The 22,350-nt window shown below is 39.5% G+C and overlaps 1 protein-coding gene across 1 annotated transcript in view; it reads right to left on the bottom strand.

Moving 5' to 3' along the window:
- The window catches only part of LOC126190757 (EH domain-binding protein 1), a 205,896-nt gene that overhangs the window by 5,466 nt on the left and 178,080 nt on the right, over window positions 1–22,350 (bottom strand). Inside the window, 2 exon segments of the mRNA XM_049931272.1 lie at window positions 3,128–3,226; window positions 17,774–17,888. Of these exon segments, the coding sequence (XP_049787229.1) occupies window positions 3,145–3,226; window positions 17,774–17,888 (197 nt within the window). The 3' untranslated portion in view covers window positions 3,128–3,144.

The following is a 22,350-nucleotide window of genomic DNA, read 5'->3' as shown; positions in this document are numbered from 1 at the left end:
TGCATAGCAGTTCGTTTCGCTGGCTGACATGCTGCTGATTGTTAGTTCAAACCACCACTAATCTTTTATTATTTATGATTTCTGAAAGTTTCTCAAATTTTCCTGTTTGTAATGTTTGCGTATTGTAAAATACTCAATGTTTGTATAAATAGAAGCACACTCCATCCAGGAGTTCAGCTCTATCTGTCTCTTGGCGGTCTAAGTAAACATGCTTTCAGTGCCAAGTGTTGTACTTCACTGGTGACACTGATTCTGTATTCAGACTCAGTCGTGGTTCTGACGTGACACAGTTTGCTGGAGATTTACATCATCGTGGCTCCAATTATGCAAGGTAAAAGCCACCATGTACACAGATAGGAAATGGAATACAAGCAGTACCTCATTCCAAAGGACGTCTGTGTCTTCAACAAACTAATGGATTCCACACTGTAGTAAGTCAGTTACACATCAGGCATCCAACAGTGTCACCCGGGACAATGGTCAGGATTCAATGAAATGTCTGACAGGATTTGACTGGGTTGCCAAATACAAGAGGTAGGATGACAATAAGTGTCTGGCAAATGTGAACTTTTACTTATATCTAAAAACAAAGATGATGTGACTTACCAAATGAAAGTGCTGGCAGGTCGATAGACACACAAACACACACAAAAAATTCAAGCTTTCGCAACAAAAGGTTGCTTCATCAGGAAAGAGGGCAGGAGAGGGAAAGAGGGCAGGAGAGGGAAAGACGAAAGGATGTGGGTTTTAAGTGAGAGGGTAAGGACTCATTCCAATCCTGGGAGCGGAAAGACTTACCTTAGGGGGAAAAAAGGAAAGGTATACACTCACGCACACACACACATATTCATCTGCACATACACAGACACAAGCAGACATTTGTAAAGGCATTTGTAATTGGCCTTTACAAATGTCTGCTTGTGTCTGTGTATGTGCGGATGGATATGTGTGTGTGTGCGCGCGCGCGAGTGTATACCTGTTCTTTTTTCCCCCCTCAAGGTAAGTCTTTCCACTCCCGGGATTGGAATGACTCCTTACCCTCTCCCTTAAAACCCACATCCTTTTGTCTTTCCCTCTCCTTCCCTCTTTCCTGATGAAGCAACCGTTTGTTGCGAAAGCTTGAATTTTGTGTGTATGTTTGTGTGTCTATCGACCTGCCAGCGCTTTTGTTTGGTAAGTCACATCATCTTTGTTTTTAGATATATTTTTCCCACGTGAAATGTTTCCCTCTATTATATCCATATCATGAACTTTTACTTAGATATTCCAACCGAGCACTGGTTTGAGAACAATTATGAGAAGCTCAATAGCTGGGATGAACTCCAGGCCAAACTGGAGAAAACATCTGATAGCTAGAAGCAATAACTTCTAGCATAAAAATAAATGATAAACAGGGCACAGTTTCATGGGGGAGTGACAGTCTTTCATACAGAATGTTTTGGCCCTATGCAACAGTGTGAATCCTCCGAATATGACAGATGTCAATGAAGTATCACACTTAATGGAAGGAGTCACAACAGATGTGTCTTCTGACCACTTCAGTTTCTTTCACTCTTCTTCTTTGGAATCCTTCCAGATTCAATACTCTTTCTTTAAACATTTCATTGGTTGCTGTATCTTCAGCTTTTATATTATTTTTTTCAAAATCCTTTTGTACTTCATGGATCAAATTTCTTGTTGACATCTTATCCCACAAATATTTGAGGATCTTTATGGAAAATCTATTGTTTTGCGTTTGGTATAAATGCCAAAAAGTATGGTCTACTTTTTCTCGTTACTCCTTTTTTAAATTTTTTTCCCTACAGAAATTCTTAAGCCGGACCTATTAGCTATTTCTTCTAAAAGATTAATTTGTGTTGTAAGATGTCACATTTACATTAAGTATAAAAAAGTCGCCTACAAATCTGAGAGTTTATTCCAGTTTTTTGTTTCATCTTCCCAACTGTAGTGGTGAAATTTTATATTCATTCAACTTTCCATTCTCACTGTTTTTTTCTCTGACACAATTAAAAACAATTGGGGTCATGCCATCATTTTGCCATGCAATTGTGTTTATTCTGAAGGGCTGAGGTATTTCGCCCATAAATTTCACTTTAGATGCTGTGCCTGTAAGTGTTTGAGGGATTAGAGTTGCTAATTTAGACTTTACACCAAATTCTCACATTATTTTACCTGTTATTTATCTGTTAAAACAATCAAATGTCTTTTTGAAATTAACAAACATTACTACAATATCTTTTGAATTCAGTAATCTGTGGTGAATGACGAAATTACATATTTGTTCAGAACATGATCTGACATTCCTAAAACTATCTAGATATTCACCAAAATGATCCCCCAATATTGTTTCTATTCTGTTAAGTACAATCTTGGAAATTTTTTTTACAGGCAACTGGTAGCAAAGAAATCTCTCTAATTTTTAACGTTTTGTAAATTGCCTTTCTTATTGTAGTGAATGTATCAAGACTACCTTGCAATCTCCTGGATTTTCTTCCATTTTTGAGATTTCCTTAAAGATTAATAATTTTAACTATTTTTTTATTTTTGGTGGAGACCATTTCAAAAGTTCTGCTATAATACAGTCTCCCCAACTAGCCTTACTGTTTTTTAAAGGTCTTCATTACTTCTTCAATTTTTCTGGTAGAGGTAAATCTTGTTCAAGATTTTCAGGATTGTTTGAGAATCCCAACGTATCGATTGGTTCGGGACAATATACACCCTTAATCAAGCGAAGTGATGACATGTGCGTTACTTCCAACAAACCACAGCTGGTCTTCCTCCCACTTCCATTATTGACCAATTAACAAGATGTCAAAAAGTAAAATTTCATACATCACTACATAGCCAATTCAGAGAAGAAAAATGAAAGAAACAGGTGATGTCCTTGTTGAACAAACCGTCCTGGCATTTTCCTCAAATTGCACAGGGGCAACCTCAAAATGGATGGCTGGGCTGCTTTAGTTCTCCAAAGAAATTAATTCACTTTCTCTGTCAGTATTGCTATTAGTATATACAACACTTAACAAGAAAGTAATCTGGAGAAGGTGATTAAAACAAAATGTAATGCTTTATAGAGTTGTACACCAACTGCAATAAGTATACATACAATGAATTTGGAATTACTTACATTATAGGAGCGACATTTCACTGAATTACACAATTTCGGTTTTGTTGGCCAATTCCAACTCTGCTAACATCTCTCTCAATTTCATCATCATCTTCAATACTGTAATAAAAGAAAACATAATGATATCAGTTCTTAAAACTCAGAGTAATTGGGGTTCGCACATAAACTTTCAGCGAAATCAGAATATGACAGAATTGTACTCCCACAACCATTCTACTAAGTTATTGTAACAAATGCTTACATATCATGGCAATAAATTATACTTTCTTAAGTGGTTTGATTAGCTGATACATAGTAAATGCTATAACCAGATCTATAAAAACTTATTTAATTTTAGCTTGAGAATTAGGACTTCTAGTTACATAAATTTTAAATATATCAAGGGTGCAGCCCACTGATATAAATCTTCGATTATGCTAAGAGTGTGGTGCAAGAAATTTTTTGAGGTCTGGATCCATTATCATGGATAATTATTTTTCAGTTTCAATTACCAAAGATTTATTCAGGAAGGGACTTTATTTAACTTTGCAAGCTGTCTTCTAACTTTCCATCATCCATGTCCAATAACACATTTTGAATTACACACTTTAGAATCAAGATTTTTATCCTTTGTTTTAAAAATCATGAGAGCATTTGTGGTACTTCACTCTTTACTTTGCACCAATTTAACTATTTGACTAGAACAATTAATATACAATGCAAAACTTCCTGGCAGATTAAAACTGTGTGCCGGACCGAGACTCGAACTCGGGACCTTTGCCTTTCGCGGGCAAGTGCTCTACCAACTGAGCTACCCAAGCACGACTCATGCCCCGTCCTCACAGCTTTACTTCTGCCAGTACCTTGTCTCCTACCTTCCAAACTTTACAGAAGCTCTCCTGCAAACCTTGGAGAACTAGCACTCCTGAAAGAAAGGATATTGCGGAGACATGGCTTATCCACAGCCTGGGGGATGTTTCCAGAATGAGGTTTTCACTCTGCAGCGGAGTGTGTGCTGATATGAAACTACCTGGCAGATTAAAACTGTGTGCCGGACCGAGACTCGAACATGGGACCTTTGCCTTCGAGTTCGGTCCGGCACACAGTTTTAATCTGCCAGGAAGTTTCATATCAGCGCACACTCCGCTGCAGAGTGAAAATCTCATTCTGGAATATACAATACAGTTTATGCACGTTGCAGCTGCAAGTACTGGATACAATTAGCACACTGAACTCCAATGGACAATAAACACACTACACTGATCACAAGATTGAATGTCAACAATAATTGGGGAAATAAAATCAGTATCATATATTGAACTTGTAAAATGATACATGAATTAATGTCTTCACTGTCTCCCACAGATCCATGAAGGATGATCCTCAGGTACATGGAATGAATCCAGCCGAACAACATAATAATATTTGTGCGTGCCTCAATTAAGCAAGAACTAGTGAATTAGTAGAAAAGTAGCCATTTAAAAAAGAAGTGCTGCTTCTTCAGGTTATTAAATAGCTGCTGTTTATCTCTTTATGTTGACATGAATCCATTGGTATTTTTAAAGAAAGTAGTTACCTACACCTGTAATAATGGAAAGTTTTTTAAAATATAATACTTACAGGAATTTTTAACACTTGAATCTAAACAGATAATTTGCAGTAGTGGCTAATGTGATGAGCTTTTAATTTTCTTTTGAGTAGGCTATTTTCTTATGTTAAAAATATGGTTCTGTTTGCTGTTATTCAGAGTGATAATAACATTCAAATACGGTCAATATTCTCACAAAATATCTCTTATTTTTATGTAATTGAAGCTTAAAAGTCGTTAAATACCAAGATTTTCTCAAGTGATCGAAAACACTCTGTTATCGGCTGAAGCTCTGGTGATGTCACAGACTAGGAGTAAGATGAAGCTATATGTGTGTTACAGGAATTTTAGCCGCTGTTACTACATTTTTCCGTATTTTTTCCGCAAATAGTTTAGCTATTTAGTGGTGGAAAATGCATTTGCAACTCTTAAGTAACAACTGAAAGGAATTTTCTGAACACCGATAATGGAAACCTTACAAAAATGGATGCATTTATGCTCCACTCACTTCGGGCAGTGATATCTGAAAGACGGACATTCTTTTCCCTGCTCCCTGCAACATCGTTAAGGAGCTGTGGAACTTTTGCAAATGGTTCTGTATCTTATATCTAAATTGTCAACTATCAGTCATGAAAAATGACCCAAAGCACAATAAAATTATTCTTGGCAAAGTTTAATGCCAATTCCTGCTACACAAGATGCTCAGCAGACACATTGCCAGATGCACATGCTCTGTGGTGCAATGGATAGCGTGTGTGACTGTGGGTAAGATGAACACAGGTTTGTACCCTGGAAGGATCATAAATTTTTATGAAAGATGAAAAAAGTGTTAGCAGGCACTCATTGTAGCAGTTGTTTCGAGGCTGGGATGTATTGTATATAGCTTGGTATTAATCGTAACCTGAAAAAGGGCAACTGAGGGTAAATGCATGTACTTTGCTTACAAACAATTATCTGTTTTGGAAAGCATTGCTAGTAGTGTAGATATCACCACACTCCCACAGTACAATGAGGTGTAAGACGACGAGGTTTTGGATGCAGAGACAGATAAAGCACGTATGACATGCAGGTAACACAAATTTAACGGCTGTGCCGTTTGCGAGTGTAAACTAATGTCAGTGTCTGAAGCAGACTTAATTTCATTTTATGTAAGATGATGAAACTTCAAAACTTAAAGAGTAAGAATCCTAGCTGGACAGTATACATATATAAACAACAACATTGTTTCTAATAAAGTAAAAAGTGTGGGGTCATATAACTAGAAATTATCTTTTTGAATGAGGTGTGTGTGAACAGGTATTGCAAATATAAGTGCATGTAAACACCAAGAAAAACACAATAATACTCTGTTTCTAATTGATGTGGTGAAGTTTTGTAATTGTTAAGCAGTTTTCATTCGAAAGGACAGTCGATTTGTTTTATAAATAAGTTAAAATATTATTGCAAGCTAGATTTAACAGCAACCTACAATTATCATTTTTGATATTTGACAGTCCACTGCTCTACCAAATGAACTACAAATAATGAGTAATAATTTTTACCATGAGTTTAATTTCAACGACTGATGCTATCCTTTTTTGTAGCAGTGGGCAACCCTATCTTGGAGGTAAATTAATGTTAACTTCAGACTGTAACATATTTTTAATTTAAGTAAGGGAACTTCAGCATCGACATAGTGGTACAGAGCAACCAATTTTTACGTACATTCTCATTCTCTGGAACAGTCCAAATCAATTTTTTTTATGAGTGCATTTGTACAGTGTGGTCCATTTGTAATCCATTTTCCAAAACATAAATTCCAAAACAAGGCATCACTGTGAATTAGCTTTATAATAGTAGGAGCAGTGAGCTCGCCAGTGACACAAATGGAGCATTTTAGTGGGCTTTCAAATTATTTGAGTTTCATTTCCGTTTTTGTAAAAGAATACTGAGCATCTTACGAGCATAAAATGACATAATTAACCATTTATGGCTTCTTCCAGAAAACAGTCAAATATTCTATTGGCAGTGGTGCCTAATGTCTTTCTTCATCTTAGCTGGGAGCTTGTTAAAGACTTATACAGCAGGCTATACAATTCCATTCTGTGCTCCCGCAGGAAGGTAATGTCTACATGCAAATTATCCATTTGTTTAGCATCGTCATTCTGGAAATCACAGTTCAGCAGACACTGATTGTATCACCAGCAAAAAGTACAATTATGGGGTAAATGTGCTGCAAAATGAGTGTAATAATTCCAAGATCCTTAAAACTGCCTCTGCAAGAAGTGTGGTTATCTACTTGATTCTACTGAATAAATATTTTATTTGGTTTAGATGCACTGTCCCAGAAGGGAACACAGCAGTGAGGGGTAAATATGCAAATAAAGTCAACACATTATTTCAATTGACACAATGAGAACTACTTGTAGTGGGTACCATGCAAAACTGAACTTTTGCATGTCAACTTCATTTTAACTTTATACCCAGCTGGACCATTTGAAAGGGATTTTACACACCATGTTTCTTTTAGTTAATGAGGATTAATGTTTGCCTGTGGTACAGGAAGGACAGTTTTCTGGTTTTATATATCTTATGAGTCTCTGTAAGACTACGACTTTCTGTGTAGCCTGCGAACCAGTTGTAGACCAGTTCATCTACCATCTGGGCTGTGTATGGTAAAGTGAGTTTCAGTCCTTGATTAGTATGCTTGTATCATCATCAGCAGCAAACATTAGAGTTTTTGAATGACCTTTTAACAAAATTCATGTACACTGTGTTTCACAAACAATGCCTGCGGGAAGAACAGAGCTCACTCAGCAGATTTATTGGCTGTCGCCCCCTGCATCCGTTGCATGATGGCAGCGTGAACTTCTCACAAGTTGAGCGTAAACAGTGAAGCAGTCTGACTAAATTAAGCTCACCTTTATTTACAACACATGCTCCCAATGATGTCCCTCCATGGTAAGTGCAGCCTGAGATCTTATGAACACATTACCAAACACCTGACAAATTTTGGCTTGTCGGTTGGTTGATTTGAGGGACGGAACCGAACAGTGAGATCATCGGTCCCATCGGATTAGGAAAGGATGGGAAAGGAAGTCGGCCATGTCCTTTCAAGGGAACCATCCTGACATTTGCCTGAAGCGATTTAGGGAAATTGCAGAAAACCTGAATCAGGATGGCTGGACACAGGTTTGGACCTTTATTCTCCTGAATTTTGGTTGCCAAAATTTGGGAAGTGACTAGTCAAACCCTGTCTTCTGTTTTGAGTGTATGGGGATTGTATGCATACACCTGATATTTTAACATTAAGATAAGAACCACAGTGTTTTATATCTGGAGATGATTGAGGCCAGTCAACAACCCTATCATCAAAAACACTTCATATTGTTGTCATAAAAGCATTGGTGATGTGTGGTCTTGCATTGTCCTGTATGAAACGACTGTAGGTGTTAGTTCTCTTTTTAAAAGCAAGAGAGAGAGAGAGAGAGAGAGAGAGAGAGAGAGAGAGAGATATGCAGTATATTGGTCACATACTTATCAGATTCTGGGCGGGGACTACTCAAGAGGACGTCGTTATCAGGAGAGAGAAAACTGGTGTTCTACGGATCGGAGTGTGGAATGTCAGATCCCTTAATCGGGCAGGTAGGTTAGAAAATTTAAAAAGGGGAATGGATAGGTTAAAGTTAGATATAGTGGGAATTAGTGAAGTTCGGTGGCAGGAGGAACAAGACTTTTGGTCAGGTGAATACAGGGTTATAAATACAAAATCAAATAGAGGTAATGCAGGAGTAGGTTTAATAATGAACAAAAAAATAGGAGTACGGATAAGCTACTACAAACAGCATAGTGAACGCATTATTGTGGCCAAGAGAGATACGAAGCCCACGCCTACTACAGTAGTACAAGTTTATATGCCAACTAGCTCTGCAGATGATGAAGAAATTGATGAAATGTATGATGGGATAAAAGAAATTATTCAGGTAGTGAAGGGAGACGAAAATTTAATAGTCATGGGTGACTGGAATTTGAGAGTAGGAAAAGGGAGAGAAGAAAACATAGTAGGTGAATATGGATTGGGGGATAGAAATGAAAGAGGAATCCGCCTGGTAGAATTTTGTGCAGAGCATAACTTAATAATAGCTAACACTTGATTCAAGAATCATGAAAGAAGGTTGTATACATGGAAGAACCCTGGAGATACTAAAAGGTATCAGATAGATTATATAATGGTAAGACAGAGATTTAGGAACCAGGTTTTAAATTGTAAGACATTTCCAGGGGCAGATGTGGACTCTGATCACAATCTATTGATTATGAACTGTATATTAAAACTGAAGAAACTGCAAAAAGTTGGGAATTCAGGGAGATGGGACCTGGATAAACTGACTAAACCAGAGGTTGTACAGAGTTTAAGGGAGAGCATAAGGGAACAATTGACAAGAATGGGGGAAAGAAATACAGTAGAAGAGGTATGGGTAGCATTGATGGATGAAATAGTGAAGGCAGCGGAGGATCAAATAGGTAAAAAGAAGAGGGCTGGTAGAAACCCTTGGGTAACAGAAGAAATATTGAATTTAATTGATGAAAGTAGAAAATATAAAAATGCAGTAAATGAAGCAGGCAAAAAGGAATACAAACGTCCCAAAAATGAGATTGACAGGAAGTGCAAAATGGCTAAGCAGGCATGGCTAGAGGACAAATGTAAGGATGTAGAGGCTTATGTCACTAGGGGTAAGATAGATACTGCCTACAGGAAAATTAAAGAGACCTTTGGAGAAAGGAGAACCACTCGCATAAATATCACGAGCTTTGATGGAAACCCAGTACTAAGTAAAGAAGGGAAAGCAGAAAGGTGGAAGGAGTATTTAGAGGGTCTACACAAGGGCGATGTACTTGAGGGCAATATTACGGAATTGGAAGAGGATCTAGATGAAGATGAAATGGGAGATATGATACTGCGTGAAGAGTTTGACAGAGCACTGAAAGACCTGAGTCGAAACAAGGCCCCCGGAGTAGACAACATTCCATTAGAACTACTGATAGCCTTGGGAGAGTCAGTCCTGACAAAACTCTACTATCTGGTGAGCAAGATGTACGAGACAGGCGAAATACCCTCAGACTTCAAGAAGAATATAATAATTCCAATCCCAAAGAAAGTAGGTGTTGACAGATGTGAAAATTACCGAACTATCAATTTAATAAGTCACAGCTGCAAAATACTAACGCGTATTCTTTACAGACGAATGGAAAAACTGGTAGAAGCCAACCTCGGGGAAGATCAATTTGGATTCCGCAGAAATGTTGGAACACGTGAGGGAATACTGACCTTACGACTTATCTTAGAAGAAAGATTAAGGAAAGACAAACCTATGTTTCTAGCATTTGTAGACTTAGAGAAAGCTTTTGACAATGTTGACTGGAATACTCTCTTTCAAACTCTGAAGGTGGCAGGGGTAAAATACAGTGAGCGAAAGGCTATTTACAATTTGTACAGAAACCAGATGGCAGTTATAAGAGTCGAGGGGCATGAAAGGGAAGCAGTGGTTGGGAAAGGAGTGAGACAGGGTTGTAGCCTCTCCCCGATGTTATTCAATCTGTATATTGAGCAAGCAATAAAGGAAACAAAAGAAAAATTTGGAGTAGGTATTAAAATCCATGGAGAAGAAATAAAAACTTTGAGGTTCGCCGATGACATTGTAATTCTGTCAGACACAGCAAAGGACTTGGAAGAGCAGTTGAACGGAATTGACAGTGTCTTGAAAAGAGGGTATAAGATGATCATCAACAAAAGCAAAACGAGGATAATGGAATGTAGTCGAATTAAGTCGGGTGATGCTGAGGGAATTAGATTAGGAAATGAGACACTTAAAGTAGTAAAGGAGTTTTGCTATTTGGGGAGCAAAATAACTGATGATGGTCGAAGTAGAGAGGATATAAAATGTAGACTGGCAATGGGAAGGAAAGTGTTTCTGAAGAAGAAAAATTTGTTAACATCGAGTATAGATTTAAATGTCAAGAAGCCGTTTCTGAAAGTATTTGTATGGAGTGTAGCCATGTTTGGAAGTGAAACATGGACGTTAAATAGTTTAGACAAGAAGAGAATAGAAGCTTTCGAAATGTGGTGCTACAGAAAAATGCTGAAGATTAGATGGGTAGATCACATAACTAATGAGGAGGTATTGAACAGAATTGTGGAGAAGAGGAGCTTGTAGCACAACTTGACTAGAAGAAGGGATTGGTTGGTAGGACATGTTCTGAGACATCGAGGGATCACCAATTTAGTATTGGAGGGAGGCGTGGAGGGTAAAAATCGTAGAGGGAGACCAAGAGACGAATACACTAAGCAGATTCAGAAGGATGTAGGCTGCAGTAGGTACTGGGAGATGAAGAAGCTTGCACAGGATAGAGTAGCATGGAGAGCTGCATCAAACCAGTCTCAGGACTGAAGATCACAACAACAACACCTATCAGAAGTTAATGTTTCACAGGAAAAGATTGATCCAATCATTTGTCTTGCACTAACTGCACAACACACTCCCGTTTTCACATCCTGCAGAGACTGCCAATGTAACTGCTGAGGATTTGCAGAACTCCAGAGTTCACTGCTCTGTGAATTTATGTACCCTCACAAATGAGCCACACTTAATCAGAAAAAAAAGAGCATTTCAGGATCAACCTCCCCATCATGCACAGACTGTAACAGCCACTTCCAATAAAGACACTGAGCAATAATATCCGAGTTAGTCAGTTGATGCACTACCACTATCTTGTAGAGGTTCAGTTTGAGTTTGTGCACAGCAGATACTACACTCCTGGAAATGGAAAAAAGAACACATTGACACCGGTGTGTCAGACCCACCATACTTGCTCCGGACACTGCGAGAGGGCTGTACAAGCAATGATCACACGCACGGCACAGCGGACACACCAGGAACCGCGGTGTTGGCCGTCGAATGGCGCTAGCTGCGCAGCATTTGTGCACCGCCGCCGTCGTGTCAGCCAGTTTGCCGTGGCATACGGAGCTCCATCGCAGTCTTTAACACTGGTAGCATGCCGCGACAGCGTGGACGTGAACCGTATGTGCAGTTGACGGACTTTGAGCGAGGGCGTATAGTGGGCATGCGGGAGGCCGGGTGGACGTACCGCCGAATTGCTCAACACGTGGGGCGTGAGGTCTCCACAGTACATCGATGTTGTCGCCAGTGGTCGGCGGAAGGTGCACGTGCCCGTCGACCTGGGACCGGACCGCAGCGACGCACGGATGCACGCCAAGACCGTAGGATCCTACGCAGTGCCGTAGGGGACCGCACCGCCACTTCCCAGCAAATTAGGGACACTGTTGCTCCTGGGGTATCGGCGAGGACCATTCGCAACCGTCTCCATGAAGCTGGGCTACGGTCCCGCACACCGTTAGGCCGTCTTCCGCTCACGCCCCAACATCGTGCAGCCCGCCTCCAGTGGTGTCGCGACAGGCGTGAATGGAGGGACGAATGGAGACGTGTCGTCTTCAGCGATGAGAGTCGCTTCTGCCTTGGTGCCAATGATGGTCGTATGCGTGTTTGGCGCCGTGCAGGTGAGCGCCACAATCAGGACTGCATACGACCGAGGCACACAGGGCCAACACCCGGCATCATGGTGGGGGGAGCGATCTCCTACACTGGCCGTACACCACTGGTGATCGTCGAGGGGACACTGAATAGTGCACGGTACATCCAAACCGTCATCGAACCCATCGTTCTACCATTCCTAGACCGGCAAGGGAACTTGCTGTTCCAACAGGACAATGCACGTCCGCATGTATCCCGTGCCACCCAACGTGCTCTAGAAGGTGTAAGTCAACTACCCTGGCCAGCAAGATCTCCGGATCTGTCCCCCACTGAGCATGTTTGGGACTGGATGAAGCGTCGTCTCACGCGGTCTGCATGTCCAGCACGAACGCTGGTCCAACTGAGGCGCCAGGTGGAAATGGCATGGCAAGCCGTTCCACAGGACTACATCCAGCATCTCTACGATCGTCTCCATGGGAGAATAGCAGCCTGCATTGCTGCGAAAGGTGGATATACACTGTACTAGTGCCGACATTGTGCATGCTCTGTTGCCTGTGTCTATGTGCCTGTGGTTCTGTCAGTGTGATCATGTGATGTATCTGACACCAGGAATGTGTCAATAAAGTTTCCCCTTCCTGGGACAATGAATTCACGGTGTTCTTATTTCAATTTCCAGGAGTGTATTACTCACCAGTCTGAAGTGTTGAATGGAATGGTGATTTTCTCGGACTTCTTTTGAAGGCCTCTCCTACCTCATCTAATTCATTTTCAGTTTAAGGACTCTACACCTTCATTTGTCTAACATGCGTCCAGCCTCTTGAAATTTTTTCACCAAGCTATGTATTGTTGAATCACTGGGAATGTGTACACCAGGAAATGTTTGTGCAAATGCAAGCTGACATTACACGTAAGATTCCGTTTTGCATAATTCAATGAAAGAAACACACTTAGATCTTTTGTCTATACTGTAGAAAATGGAAACTTGACAAAAACTTTAAAGAAAACACCTGTACACTCAATTGGAGAGTACAGGAGGCACGCACACACAGAGCACAACTTACATCATCGCCAACACTTCGTTTAGTAATCGCAAAAGAAGGCTGCATAAATGGATGAGACATTGAGATTCTAAAAGGTTTCAGACAGATTACATAATGTTAAGACAAAAATTTCAAAACCAAATTTTAAACTGGAGAAAATTTCTTAAGGCAGATGTGGACACTGATAAAAATTTATTGGTTACGAATTGCAAATTGAAATGGAAGGAACTGTAGAAAGGTAAGAGATGTAGGAGATGGGAGCAGATAAATTGAAAGCATCAGAGGATGATTAGAAGTTCAAACAGAGCATTAGGCAATAACTGATTGAGACTAGGAAAATGAATACAATGGATGACAAACGAGCTGCTTTGACAGGTGAAGTAGTGTGGGCAGCAGAAGATGAAATTGGAAAAAGGGCCAGGTCCAGTAGAAATAATTGGATAACACAATATACTGCATTTCATTAAAAAAAATAGGGAATACAGCTTATTAAAAAAATAGAAAAATGGGCAGTCTATAGGCAATGAGAGCTTTGGAGAAAAGAAAAGCACCTGCATGAATATTAAGAGCTCAGATGCCATGCCAGCACTAAACAAAGAAGGGAAGGCTGAAAAGTGGGAAGGAAGACACTCAGAACTACACATGGAAAATGAACTTCAAGACAATAACACAGAATGACACAGGAATCAGATGAACATAAGAGATATGACATTCCGAGAAGAATATGACAGAATAACAGAAGACTAAAGCTGAAGATGGACCTTGGGAGTAGGATGTAAAGAAGAATGTAAAAATTCCCTGCTTGCAGGGATTAATATTAATCTGCTTGCAGGGATTAATTTTACTGAACCATTATGTTTAGTAAGTCATGGTTGCAAAATACTATCACAAATTATTTACAGGTGAATGGAAAAATGGCTAAAAGCTGTCCTCTGTGATTATCAATTGGATTCTGAAGAAAAATACGAATACACGAGACAATATTGACCTATGACTTATCTAAAAGATAGATTCAAGAACAACACATTTACCTTTACATCACTTACATTTACATTTGTATGTTTAAGTAAAGCTTTTGACAATGTTGACTGGAATATACTCTTTGAAGCTCTGAAGGTAGTAAGGATAAAATACAGGGAGCTAAGGGTTATTCACAACTTGTCCAGAAACCAGTCTATAGTTATAAGATTTGAAGGACATGACAGGGAAGCAGTAGTTGAGAAGGGAGTCAGATAAGTGTTGTTTCTTACTAAATCAGTACACTGAGTGATTTGCGAAAGTTGGAAAAAGAATTAAAGTTTGCAGAGAAGATATAAAAACTTTTAGGTTTGCTGATGATGTAATTCTGAGATAGAGTGCGAAAGTCTTGGAAGAGCAGTTGCCTGGAATGGATAGGGTCTTGAAAAGAGGTTATAAGATGAATATTAACAAAAGTAAAACAAGGTTAATTGAATGTAGTCAGACTAAATCAGGTGATGCTGAGGCAATTAAATTAAGAAGTGTGACACTCAATGTAGCTAATGCATTTTCTTTTGCATTATTTAGGCAGGAAGACAAGTTATGGTGGGAAAAATACAGAGAATATAAAAAGCAGACTGGCAATACAAAGAAAAGCTTTTCTGGAAAAAGAGGAATTTGGTAACACACAATAAAATGTAAATGTTAGAAAGTCTTTTCTGAGGGTATTTGTCTGGAGTCTTTTGTGGAAGTGAAATGTACATGATGAACATGAACAGGCAAGAAGAGAGTACAAGCTTTTGAAATGTGGTGCAACAGAAAGCTGTTGAAGATTAGATAAGGAAGAGATACCAAATTGAATTGGGGAGGAAACAAATTTGTGGCACTGCAAGGAATACATTGACAGGCATCAAGAAATTGTCAATTTGGTAATGGAGCAAAAGGTGTGGTGGGGAGGCGGGGAGGGGTAAAAATTGGAGTGAGACCAAGGCTTGACTACAGTAAGTGGGTTCAGACAAACGTAAGTTGCAGTATTTACGCAGAGATGTAGAGGTTTGCACTGTTAGCACGGAGAGTTGCACCAAACCATGATAACTTAATTCACAGAATGTAAGTTAAATGTGATCTTCCCGCTTTTTTACAAAGCTACTCAAATCTCAATGATGATCCACAGCTTTTTAATTCTCTTTCTAAATGAACCAACTATTAAAAACACTTCTACACTGAAATTTGCCACCATTTCCATACCAAAATGTCCCTCCGCTAGAGCCTTGTAACTTACGAGTGGTGTATCTGCAGTAGTGAGCAACTTCTGTTGATTTCATTATTAGAATGGGCTTACCTTCACATGTTGGCGCACTTGGTCCATAACAGGGCTCTCAAATGGTATTCTTAAATATTCATGCACACCCATTAGTAAAAAAAAAAAAGTGTGTGAAATCTTATGGGACTTAACTGCTAAGGTCATCAGTCCCTAAGCTTACACACTACTTAACCTAAATTATCCTAAAGACAAACACACACACACACACACACACACACACACACACACACACACACACACACACACACACTCATGCCCGAGGGAGGACTCAAACCTCCGCCGGAACCAGCTGCACAGTCCATGACTGCAGCGTCTTAGACCGCTCAGCTAATCCCGCGCGGCATTAACTAGCCACAAAAGAACAACTCCATTATTATATATTATCTGGAACAAATTAAGTACTTTCTCTGTGAGAGCTTTTACTACCATTTAAAACCACCTGAAAGGAGAAACACTTCCCCCAAAATGTTTCGCAAGTCTCAAAATTTACATCCCATCAGTCAGTTAAACTGCAAAATGTACTTGCCACTTGTTGCTTATTCTTCCTTGGTAGCACTTTTAAATTCTTAGTCCATTGCTGAAAATTGTTAGGACTATTTAACTAAATTAAGAAATAACACAAACAACATCATAGGTTTTTAGTTTACTTATTGGCATAATTACTTTGATTTGAACCCAAGTGAGCAAAGACCATTTCTTTATGCAATTCCTCATCTAATTTTCAGTTTGTTGTATGTCACTGAGTCAACCAAGCAAGCGATCCTACTCATCGATGTCCGACACTGGTACAATAATTCTGTGGTACCTTTTGAATAAGTTCACAACTAACATTTCTCTTATCTCACTTTCACATTCTTTCTTTCTTTGTTTCTTTCGCTTGTGCCTTATCCTGCAAATTTCACAGGGTCGGCATTGCTACAATCAGATTTGGCATGGTTAATTTGAAGAGGTGGTCGGTTGCCCTTCCTGCCACCACCCCGTACACCCCTGGATGGAATCAGAGCACCCAAGCTGTTCGCGTCTAGTGTAAATCATGAAATAGTGCGAACATGTTTCAAATGACTGCGAGTCATGTAACTGAGGCGGGATGTGGGGACCAGCCCGGTATTCACATAAAAACCACACTGCACTCGCAACCACACTGCAAGCAGCAGCACCACTGGTTTTTATGTACATATTGTGATTACAAGATCTGACTTAGATATGTTGCTTTAGTGATTGCTAGCTCCAAAATTTTTACAAATAAGGCAGCTGGTTACACACAGCTATTCACTGGTTGAATCCTAACTGCCAATATGTGGTTGGGGTGTGTATAAAGACTGGTGTTATGATATTCTGTGAACTCCATAATCACATTTTGTGTATAATACTGCAAGGTGGCTATTTAGTGCTGTTGTAAATTCATTCAGTCCGAAAATATTTTGGTTTAACTCTATGTTAAGTGATCACAAAAGTACAAAAATTCAAGGTACTGTCTGAATGATACACTGTGTGCCTACAAGTGGACCTATGTTCACGTAAAATTTTGATGTTCATAATTTTGCTAATCTGGATTATTTTCTAATTAGTGGCTTAATTTGGAAACTAAATGCATTATATGATTCAGGAAAATCATAGCAACAAAAGTTTAACACCAAACCTGCCAATTACACAAGCTGAAGAGCTTAAATGACAAAAGTGCTTAGGGCAAGGCAAACCTTTAACTGAGGATATTTTCTTAATTAATGAATTTTTGAAAAAGGTAAAGTGACTGCTGTAATGAATGGAATTATGGGTATCCAACTAGCTACCCAAATTTCCTCAGATTTACTGATTACTAATGACTTTTTCCCAGCTGCTTGGCACTGTAACAACTTCAACTACTGATTTATTTCGGAGTAAGAAGTTTCCTGTAAATCTAACTATGCCTTCGGAATCAGTAGTTGTTAAATTAAGAAGTACATAATACAATTGTCTCAAGTATAACTTAATTAAGTACTTGACATTTCTGTATACACTTGCTATGTACATAATTGGAATTATTTGTAGGAGAAGAAAAAAATAATTAGGCAAAAGAGTAGAATGGTAGCAGGTGGATCACACCCAATTTCCCACATTTGAAAGCACAAAGAAAAACAAACTGACAATTCATATAACTAGGTCCAGCTTGACCACTTAGTTACAGAGCATACTGCCAATTACAAGGCACGCTCACACATGTGCTGAAATAATTAAATAAATTATACTCACGCTCTTTCTTGGGTGTCCAAATGATGGACAAGCTCATCTCTCTTGTTTACAATGGTTACCAGCTCATCTAACAGCAAATTTTCACGCACCTTCTGCTCTTCTGTTTTCTGCCACTCTGCAATACACACATGATTTTAAATAATGAGATGAATGCTGCTTCTACATATGCCACATTTTAGAGTTTTGAAAAGTTGCAGCATGCTTTGAATAAAGAAGTGCCCAACAGACATGTTAGATTATCTCATTCAACACAGCACATTCAGTTTGCAGCATCAATGGGTAACATTAGCTGCAACTGCAAATTTACGAATACTGTATTTACAATCATCAGATGGCATACTTCTATCTACAAACAGCACTGCACTTTATTGCTCACTCTGATTTGCTCAAGCCCAGTGGTGCAGCCTGTGTTGTTGGTATTATGCAGCAACAACTTCACACCAGTATGTATGTCAACAGCACTATCAGTTGTACCACCACAACAGCCAATTGTAATGTAGTAGTTATTCTGTAAACTATGTCAATCTCTAACTGCTGCTTTGGTGACACTCCCTCCTTTTTGTAGACACCACCTTGAGCAACTGTTTAAAATCTGCCATATTTTGCCCTTAGTTTTGAGTATCTGTGTTACATGTTCCATTCCATTTTTCATATGACTTGTTCCTAAAATTTTTGACAACTTAGTTTTTGAAACTTCCTGGCAGATTAAAACTGTATTCCGGACCGCGACTCGAACTGGGCGACCTTTGCCTTACACGGCCAAGTGCTCTACTGACTGAGCTACCCAAGTACGACTCACACCCAATCCTCACAGCTTTAATTTCACCAGTAACTCATCTCATACCTTCCAAACTTCATTCTGGGAACTTACTTGTTCTTGTACTGACGTGATATAGGCCTTGACACCTCCATTTTCGTGATACTGAACCTCTAGTAACCCTCTGCATCATATATGATAAATCTGTTCACATTATGTCTGTTTATGAATTGTACAATGTTTCATATAAATTCTGATTACAACTTATCTAACCCTCTGCAGAATAACCACATCAGGTATTTGTCACTCGCAGAATAACCGTTATGTTTCAGGAGCAACTATTAACAAGAGGTTTCAGAGTATTTGCGCAACTGCTACCACCTATGGCCAAAAGATACAATTATCTTTTGCACATGAAAAAAAAGGGCAAATCAGTACACAAGGAACAGAGTGTTCTGAACATGAGTACTTCTCAATTACTTCCTAAAACTATGCACTGACAGAAAAAACACAGACCAGTAAGAAAGAGTTGTGTGACGCAAATGAAAGTTGGTAGGTGTGTTTCTACATCTGAATGATAATGTCTGTTCAAATCTCATGTCAATCACATAAGAGTGGTGCTGGTAGTGCCACACTGAGAATGTAAATAAGGTTTGACTTAAATACATGTTGTAACAGACATGAATATTAGTTACCTTTGAGTTTGGATGTGGTCTGAGTCGATGTTAGTCAAGGATGCCTTTAAGGTGACAAAGATGCCATTACGAACATCTCACCGAGTTCGAATGGGGTCGTGTAATAAGACTATGAAAAGCTGGATGTTCCTTCTGCGATATTGCAGAAAGATTTGGCATGAATGTAGCCACTGTACACGACTACTGGCAGTGGTGGTCATGAGGACGTACAGTGTCAAAAGAAGACTGCGCTCCGGATGGCCTCCTGGCACTACTCACAGGGAAGACCATCATTTTCGGCATATGGCTGTGGCACATGAAACATAATATGTAGCTGCATCTTGAGCAGAAGTTGGCACTACATACACAATGAACTGTTACAAATTGGTTTCTTCAACGACATCTAAATGACATGTAGTGTACATTCCACTGACCCCAACCACCCACATTTGCGTTTTCGGTGATGTCAAGCAAGATCTCATTGGAGGGCAGGATGGAAGTCTGTTGGGTTTTCTGATGAAGACGGGTTCTGCATCAGTGCCAGTGATGGCCAATTGTTGGTTAGGAGGAGGACAGTTGAGCGCCTGCAACCAACCTGCCTATGTGCCAGACACACTGGACCTACACATACAGCTGTGTGTCTGGGGTGCAATTTTGTATGACAGCAGGAGCACTCTCGTGGTTATCCCGTGTACCCTGACTGCAAATTTGTACGTCTATTTGGTGATTCGACCTGTGGTGCTGCTATTCCACGAACAGCATTCCACAGTATGTTTTCCGACAGGATAATGCTCGCCCACATACCGCTGTTGTAGCCTGCTCTACAGAGAGTTGACATGTTGCCCTCGGCCTGGTCGATCACCAGACCTTTCTGCAATTGAGCACACGTGGGATATCATCGAATGACAATTCCGATGTCTTCCACAACCGGCATTAACCGTACCTGTACTGACTGGCCGAGGGCAACAGCTACGGAATTCCATCCTACGAACTGACATCTGGCACCTGTACAACAAAATGCAAGCACATTTGCACGCTCGCATACAACGTTCTGGTGGTCGCACCAGTTATTAATGTACCAGCATTTCACATTCGCAATTACTTATCTCACGTTTACCAGTGATCTTGCAATGTTAATTACTTAAAAAATGTTACTGAGACAAGTATATACCTGTAATTTCATTACTCTACATTAATTAACAGCTGTTTAAGATATCTTGAGGAAGACTAGGCAGAAAGCATAATATTTGTGTACTCAGAAAATGCATTTGACATGGACTGGGAAAAAAAGGTTTCTGGGCAAACTGAATCAGGTATAAAATAATTTGTGAAAGTTGTGTAAGAAATAAGAGGAGTATTAAGAGTGTCATGGATGTGAGTCAATAAAGCTGTTTATTATCAAATTAGTTCAAAACACATTTTAAAGAAGTAGTAAACAACTGTATTCAGTATAAAGAATATGTAATAACAGCTTAAATAGAGGGCTGAAGTTGTAAAATTTTTCAATTATACGACGATATTGTATGGCTAAGTGTAACAGAGTAAACTCAAAGGTACGCGGTTTAGTCCTTGTCAGCCTGGGCTTTTTCGTTGTAATTTTGCAATTTCTTCCACATCTGGCAATGCAATGATTTATTACTGTGAAAATTGTCAAGTTGTACCATGGTTAGGAGTCAATATTAAGCTGTAAGGAACCCCCCCCCCTCCCCCCAAATACATGACTGGGTAAGTCCTCATAATGGTTGGAAATGAAGTCCCATGGTTCTTGACAGAGCGTAGGGGAATGATGCAGGAGATGGGCACCAGCGTACTAGGACAGGTCCTAATGGAGGTGGTTTGCCACTGCCTTCCTCTGACTGTAATGGGGATGAATGATGATGGTGGTGGAGATTACGAAGACAACAACAACACCCAGTGATCTCAAGGCAGGTGAAAATCCCTGATCCCATAAGGAATCGATCCCGGGACCCCATGCTTAGGAAGTGAGAACACTACTGCGAGACCACGAGCTGCAGACTCCTAATAGTTGGAGGGAGGTAATGTCATGCCAATTCCAACAGGATACCTAGCTGTATGCTATAGTTTTAAAATCAACTTCCAGTTATGTTTTACTTAAGTATTATTATTATTATTATTATTGTGTGTTTTGCCTATTAGGCAAATCCATCACAGTAAGTTCAGCATTCACAAGTTCACCCACTCTTCTACCATCCTTTTTGTAGCTGCCTGTGATACATTTATCCTGAAGCTGTCAGTTAACTGGTACGTTCTAGAAGAGCAATTCTTGGAAATTACTCTCCATCAATTCACCATCTGTGTAAAATTCTCACTCTTTTAGCAAAGTTTTAAATGTAACGCTCATATGTTTATGGGTATTTTGTGTGTGTGTGTGTGTGTGTGTGTGTGTGAGAGAGAGAGAGAGAGAGAGAGAGAGAGAGAGAGAGAGAGAGAGAGAGAGAGAGTGGGAGTCTAAGTTTGATTTAAATTTCTTCAGCACAAAATTAGACAGCAATAGATATAAATTCTGGAGACTGTCATTATGCTAAGTGTTTAGAACCGATTTCTGCAAGTCTCTCTGAGGGGGGGCAGACAGAGAATACATCTAACGACTTTCTTCTGCCACTGAAAAATGTAAGCTACTATGACACATTTTCGCACAGCAGTACTTCGTATTGTGTGTGTGAGTGGAAGAACACATAATAAGAGCAAATTAGCAGATTCTTAGTGACATTTTATCTTAATTTATGTAACAAACCAAAACTCTTGCTAGTTTGCTGCTAAAGTAATTTGTGTGTCCACGCCCCGACAGTCTTTTGTCAATCATAAGTCCAAGTAATTTCACATTCTTACTGTCAGACTTCATTTCTAGTTGTTCTGTTTCTGTTTATTTACTGGACAGCTGGTTGGCCAGACACCAGTGATTTTGTCACCTTAATTATATCTATATTGCAATTCTGAATACTTCGAAACTTTTCACCTGTTGTTGTCAATGTGATGTCAGCATACAGCACATTCTCACATGGTATGTGATTTGAGAAATTATTTATATACCAACCTCCCAACACAGATGATACAATTATTGAAAGGTTCAAAGAAAATCTGAGTCTAATTTCAAACACATACCCAACTCATACAATTATAGCTGG

This window comes from Schistocerca cancellata, chromosome 6 (genome assembly GCF_023864275.1).
Source record: "Schistocerca cancellata isolate TAMUIC-IGC-003103 chromosome 6, iqSchCanc2.1, whole genome shotgun sequence".
NCBI lineage: Eukaryota > Metazoa > Arthropoda > Insecta > Orthoptera > Acrididae > Schistocerca > Schistocerca cancellata.
Note: the sequence above shows the minus strand (reverse complement) of the source record. Positions and strands in the feature narration are given on the sequence as shown.